At 40.2% G+C, this 6689-nt stretch overlaps 1 protein-coding gene across 6 annotated transcripts in view; it reads left to right on the top strand.

Annotated features, from left to right (window-relative positions):
- Nucleotides 1–327: 327 nt before the first annotated feature.
- The window catches only part of PCNP (PEST proteolytic signal containing nuclear protein), a 28900-nt gene continuing 22538 nt past the window's right edge, over nt 328–6689 (top strand). For 2 of the 6 annotated variants that reach the window (XM_011955038.1, XM_011955036.1), the window contains exons 1-2: nt 419–512; nt 5452–5666. In XM_011955038.1, the coding sequence (XP_011810428.1) occupies nt 449–512; nt 5452–5666 (279 nt within the window). In that variant the 5' untranslated portion in view covers nt 419–448. Of the gene's footprint in view, nt 513–5250; nt 5429–5451; nt 5667–6689 lie in introns of all 6 variants that reach the window. The other 4 variants (XM_011955037.1, XM_011955035.1, XM_011955040.1 and 1 more) reach the window with 4 other exon arrangements.

Raw genomic sequence — 6689 nt, 5'->3', positions numbered from 1 at the left:
TTAAATAGGGAAAAAGAATGCGGGCTTTTTGTTTACATAGAGTTGGCAGGCATACGTTATCCAGCAAGGCCGGAACGGAAGACCCTCTCAGCCTCAGCTGCATCCACACCTGGGTATGCAGAAACCTTCTAAGATCCCAGCGTTTCCAGGGAGATGCTCCATTTCCCCTCACTTCTCCGGACGTGTCGCTGGACCATGAAGACCTCACTACCCTCTAATAAAGTCCGTAGCCAGCACTCTACTTAGACCACCCAACCATCCCAGCTCTTCCTTCCGAGGCGGCTCCTCGATGACATCACAGCCACTTCCGTTTCCGAAGGGGGCCTCTTTTCATTCTTCCGGACCGCTCTAGGCCGCCACCACGCCGGCTGGCCCCAAAAACTCAATGGTTGCTGGGCGGGGTCGTGACGTCCTTGGCGTGGCTGCAAGGGAGGCCGCGGCGGGGAAAATGGCGGACGGGAAGGCGGGAGAGGAGAAACCTGAAAAGTCGCAGCGAGCTGGAGCCGCCGGAGGTGAACACAACCCCAGCGTCGCGGGCAGCGTGGGATGCTCCGGGCCTTTCTTTGAGCTCCCCAGGGTGGGGGGAGTGGGGTGGGGCGAGAATGGGCGGACCTGGACCTCACCCGGCCAGGTGCTGGGCCCAGACCTGCCTCGGGCACGCCCGGTGCGGCCCGCTGGGCTCCTGGCCCACATCGCCTCCTTGGCGGGGGAGAGGTGGCCACCGTTCGTCACCTCCTGGCCCCAGCGGAGGCCCTGATTCCGAGGAGAAGGGAGATGGGCGCCAGAAGGGGAGACCGAACTCGGGGTGGGACCAGGAGCGGCGGTGCAGGAGTCGCTACCGCCACACCGGAGACGCATATCACACAAAACACACACACCGGAGACGCTCATGAGACAAAACATACACACAGTGCGAGCCACCGAGTAGTTGCCGCGGGAACTGGCCGCAGGCCGAGTTTCTGACGGTGCCGGCCTCTCACTTACACGCAGGAGTTAATTACGCTTGCTGCTCTCTTTTCACTGAGGAGGTGGACAACTCCGGCCTGCTCTCTTTCCTTTACTTCCAAGTTTAATACTGACCCTGTGACAGGGTGGGCCGAGGTGATGGAGGGGAAGAGGAATGCCTTTGCCTGCCCTCTGGTTTAAGCTGTGGGGTCTAGGGCTAAGGTTTGCTTGCCTTTCTTTGAAGTATCTCCCTTAGGCTGTTGCCAGCTGACCGCTTGCCAGATACTTAGGCGACTAAATAGTCTAGCGTGACTCTTCCTGTATTTTGTTACGATGTTAAACTCAGGTTACGGCTATCCTTATTCTGTCCATTCCACTCCCTAAATTCGGGTCTTGTGCGTTAAGGAAAAGAAACATGTAATCTCTCCAGCTCCGTCTTTGCGCTTAATAAGACAAGTGACTTAACACGTGCGAGCTGTTTAAAATGTTTTTAGAATATTTTAAACATTATTCTCTATTCTGACCACCTCAGTTATTCCGGAAATTATTTGAGAAAATAGAAACGATTAATAGCATATGAAGGCCACTAGTAGACCTACTAACATGTTTCATGTGAATTGCCTTGGGAACAAAAATTATTGAAAAGACTAAGTGTAATGTTAATTACTTTGGACCCAGGATTTCCTTTTTAAAAAAACACGTACGGTTCTGTTAAGCTGAAACTGCATCTCTCTCTTTCCCCTCCCAACCCCCTGCTTTTTTTTTGTTTGTTTTTTGTTTTTTGACTAGTAAAATACCTTATGAAAGAACAATTTAAACTATCTACTACTTTCTCACTAGTGAATTTTTTTCCCCAAAAAATTGTCTTGGAAATTGTGGGATAAAATTACATAAAAATTTTAAAGCAGTTTGAGGAAAAGCAAAAAAATTTAGAAGTAGTTTGAGGAAAAGCCTAAAGAATCTTATGTGTTGACTTTAAGGCCATCTCGTTAACTGTCTTGACCGAGGGTAGCAGATGTGTTTAATGTGCTGTCAAAATGTACCTTGAATGTCGTCATAAATCCGCTGTATAATTTATCTGCCATTCTTTTAGTTGAGGGTTATTAGTTGTACAGTACGAATATTGATGTTTCCATTTTAGCATGTGGGGAGAAATAGTATCAAATTACTTTGCTAATTGGTATCAGAAAAATTATTATGGTCTTTTTCTTGGTAACTTAGAGTGAGTAATATCCCTTAACTTCTACATAATTTGTCTCCTTGTGGTTACAAGAAAGTAGTGATGTTACATTTAAGCCATTTTTGAATGTCAGATATTTTTAATGAAATTGTGCAGAGGAATCATAATTAAAATATGTTATACCATGGATATTGCTAAATTGGTAATTTTGTGGCAGATAGTCACTTTTTTGAAAACACTGTCAAGTTTGTCTTACGGGCTTAACTAGAAAATGTTCTGAATTTTAATTCCTGGTTGAGCAGTCTACTGATTTGGAAGTATAAGTATTTTTTTATGAGTAGTTTCCATTAAATTTTATTTTATTTTATTTTATTTTTTTTTTGAGATGGAGTCTTGCTCTGTCGCCAGGCTGGAGTGCAGTGGCACAACCTCGCCTCACTGCAAACTCCACCTCCCAGGTTCAAGTGATTCTCCTGCCTCAGCCTCCCAAGTAGCTGGGGCTACAGGCGCGCGCCACCACGCCCAGCTAGTTTTTGTATTTTTAGTAGAGATGGGGTTCACCATGTTGGCCAGGATGGTCTCAATCTCTTGACCTCGTGATCCGCCTGCCTGGGCTTCCCGAAGTGCTGGGATTACAGGCGTGAGCCACCGCGCCTGGCCAACATTAATTTATGTCTGTGAGAGAAGCTACTTATTTGAACTCCCTGCTTTAAAGAATAGGGTAAAACTTTGGTAGTTTTTTTTCTCCACTCCTTGGTTATACCTGTGTAGCTCTTTGAAAAAATGTTAGGAGAAATAATGTTAGGAAAAATGTTGAGGAAGAGCTAGTCATACATAATCATGGCCATCTCAAACTTTTTTGGTTACACCAAGAACTGCGTCAATGAAATTGACATTTATTATGCCAGACACTAGTAGGGTCTTGAACACCTTCTCATTTAAGCTGCACACCTCTGTGCATACTAGAGAGGTAGCTCTGCCCTTCTTTCAAAAAAGGAAGCAACCAGAATGCAAATGGATTATGAAGGGTACCCTTATGGACTTAAACTTTCTTATTAGGTAATTTTTTCTTTCTTTCTTTCTTTTTTTTTTTTGAGATGAAGTCACGCTCTCTTGCCCAGGCTGAAGTGTAGTGGTGGGATCTCAGCTCACTGCAACCTCTGCCTCTTGGATTCAAGCGATTCTCCTGCCTCAGCCTCCCGAGTAGCTGGGATTACAGGCGCTCGCCACCTTGCCCATCTTAATTTGTATTTTTAGTAGAGACGGGGTTTTGCCACGTTGCCCAGGCTGGTCTCAAACTCCTGACCTCAGGTGATCCACCCGCCTCAGCCTCCCAGAGTGCTGGGATTACAGACGTGAGCTACTGTGCTCAGCTTACTATGTAATTTTTTCAAAGTAACGTACCTTTGTGCTCTAAGGCTCACCCCTCTCCAATTAGTCAATGAAAAAAAAAATGCTAGTACCATGTGTAATTTTATTTCATATTAATTATACGTTTTATTTGCTCAATACAAATTAGATAAAATTCCTTTTATTAAAATATTCCTTAGTAAAGAATCTAGTGATTTGCTATTTTATCCATGTTTTATGTTCTAAATTGATAAGTGATTTTCTCATTTTTAAAAAACCTGATCATGTATTTAGTCATTCTTTAGTGTATAGATTTTTTCTACATATAAAGCCAGCAGGTTTTTTGTATGTTTCTCTGTTCCAATGTGTAGAGCCAAAGAGATTTTTATTTTAACTGTGTGTCAGTCACAGGAAAGTAGTTATTGTTTGGGTTTCACTATGAAATGTCATACTTTATTAGAACTACAAATAGAATACAGAATAAAATTAGCATAAGTGCTTTTAGTTATAAACTGAGACTCTGACAAAACTGCATCATACTCTTTTTCAAAGATATTCTGTGCTTTGTAAATTGAGTTCCATTTTTCAGCTATTGAATAGCAATCTTGATTCTTTAATTCTTCAGGTGATTTTATGATTTTATATGTAAATAAGAGAATGGCACCTCAAGCAACCATGTCAGTGCTATCTTTGTCTCTTAGGGAAATCCCAAAACATAAGCCTGCTTCATTTCCCTCCCCTATATTGACTTTACAACTTTTACTCCTTGTCCAAAGAGAATAAAGAGTTTCTTTTATTTTTCATCTAAACAGAATCAAATGTTTTGTTCAAAGTACTTATTAATCTAGAGACCCCATTATTCCAAAACTATATAGATCTAGATCTGTAGCCTCTGATCTTTAATCCTTTGCTTGTCACTCTATTTGTGTTTGACTTTTTTTCTCCCCATTCTAGCTCTGTGTCCTGCTTTCTTAACTGTTATCAAGGCCATCTTTTGGAGCATCTTCTTTTTCTCCATAAATAAACTCTTGATCCAGTGTAGCAGAATACATCCTATATGGTGAACGGGCAAACTGGGGAAAGAAAATAAAATTTTTAATGATCAGCCAGCCTTCTTCTGTCTTATCGCCTGATATGTTCTTAGTCTTGTATAACAGACCCAAGGAAGTCAGAATGTGAACTAATTTCATCATTGACTTCATACAAACAAGCAAAATTAGCAAGACATTTTGCCTTCCAAACCTACATATGTATGCCTTCTACTGTTTGAAATTATGATTAACTCATCTTTCATGAAAGAATCTAACATACAAACCAAAGTAAGATTTTTTTTAATAGTTCTTATGGGTAGCTTAAAACAGGTAATAACCAAATTGTCAGAGTAGAATTAAATTTCTCAAGAGGGAATGACCTTGAAGTTCCTTTTCAACTCCTAAGATTGAGATGTACATGAGGAACACATCACTCAAGAAAATAACTAGGCTGTATAAACATTGTCATTTGGGTAATAATGGGCCTGTTTATAACTAGGTACTTTGTATGATTATTACTGCATTACTGAAGAATATTATAATTTGTTATCCAAGTGTACTCTTTTACCACGTGACTGATTTGCTCACAAACTACTAAATGTAAAAGATGTTAGATCTGATTTCTAAAAGCAAAATCCCACAAATAACCAGATTATTGTGCAAATTGTAGTGTTTAGTTGAAGGGTCTTTACTTTTTGTGAACTCTGTGTTTATAATTTTAAATTGCTCTGTATTTGATGCTAGTTAATTCGTGGGAGCCTCTTCTACTGCCACACACTCTCAGTTCCTGCTGTATACTCTAACAAACAGTGGAAGAGACTGGTGGGTCAGTAGGTGACAACTGCAGAGGTATCTTCCTTATAACGATGCTTTTTGAGGTTGCTGCTCCCATCAATCTGCTAAGTAAAAATAGCTCATCTTGGTAAGTTGTTTCGACTTCACCAGGACCTGAAGAAGAAGCAGAAAAACCTGTGAAAACTAAGACTGTTTCTTCCAGTAATGGAGGGGAAAGTTCCAGTCGCAGCGCTGAGAAGCGATCAGCTGAAGAAGAAGCTGCCGACCTCCCAACAAAGCCTACAAAGATCTCCAAGTTTGGATTTGCCATAGGTAGTCAGACGACAAAGAAAGCATCAGCCATATCCATCAAACTTGGATCAAGTGTGAGTTGTTATTTCATATATAATGTTTGTAATGGATCTTAAGGATTTGCTTTGGAAATGTGACATTTACTAGGTTATGGTAAATTAAGGGTGAAAAGGTACATTGTTTGAGAACTGATCTTTGACCTATGAACTTAGATGATCAGCGCCCTGTTTAAGAAGGGTCTGAATGAATTTTATCTCAATAAAGCTGGTAAGAAACAAAGATTTGGAATATTAGGAGCAACTATTATAGGGAATATGATTTATAAAATAATAAACTTAGAATTTTTCTAAGTTGGCCGGGCACAGTGGCTCACACCTGTAATCTGAAAACTTCGGGAGGCCAAAGTGGGAGGATCATTTGAGCCCAGGAGTTTCAGACCAGTCTGGGCAACATGGCGAGATCTATCCCTACAAAAAATAAAAATCTTTTTTTTAAGTTGAGCAAGTCCTCTGAAAAATATTTTCAGAAAGATTTTCCAAAGTTTATTTTTGTGTCTTTCAGTGCCTGTAGTATTAAAAATAATACTGAGAAATCAGTTATTTGTATCTTAAAAGATTAATATTAGTAAGGTATTGCTTAGTAAGATCTACCTAATTATCTTACTTTGGAACTACAAATGGGTAGTCTTTTACAGGTCATTATTTGATCCTTTGTTTTAAGATGTAAGCCTTAGATTAATACTTATTAGCCATGGAACCTCTGGAAGTATTTGAAATATTAATTTGAAGCATATGAAGTTGTAGATATTTGTTTCTGACCTATATGAAAATTTCATAACCCTCAACCAAATAGATCTCTTATTTAAGGGAAAAGGAAGTTACTTAAATAGTGTTTTGCTGTTGGCTTTGGAAAATGGTTACATTCTTGTGTGAGGAGAAAAATCCTGAAATTGCCTTTGAGTTGGTTATTTGTATCTGTGCTGTGAAAGTTAATGCTCAATTGCCAGATGTGCATAACTTTATTCTACATTAGATGTTTATTCAGAGATCTTAAAAATATGGTCTGGAGCAGTCAGTATATTTGGGCTATTCTCATTT

This window comes from Colobus angolensis, unplaced genomic scaffold (genome assembly GCF_000951035.1).
Source record: "Colobus angolensis palliatus isolate OR3802 unplaced genomic scaffold, Cang.pa_1.0 Scaffold393, whole genome shotgun sequence".
In the NCBI taxonomy this organism is placed as follows: domain Eukaryota; kingdom Metazoa; phylum Chordata; class Mammalia; order Primates; family Cercopithecidae; genus Colobus; species Colobus angolensis.
This window is presented reverse-complemented; position numbering and strand designations above follow the sequence as displayed.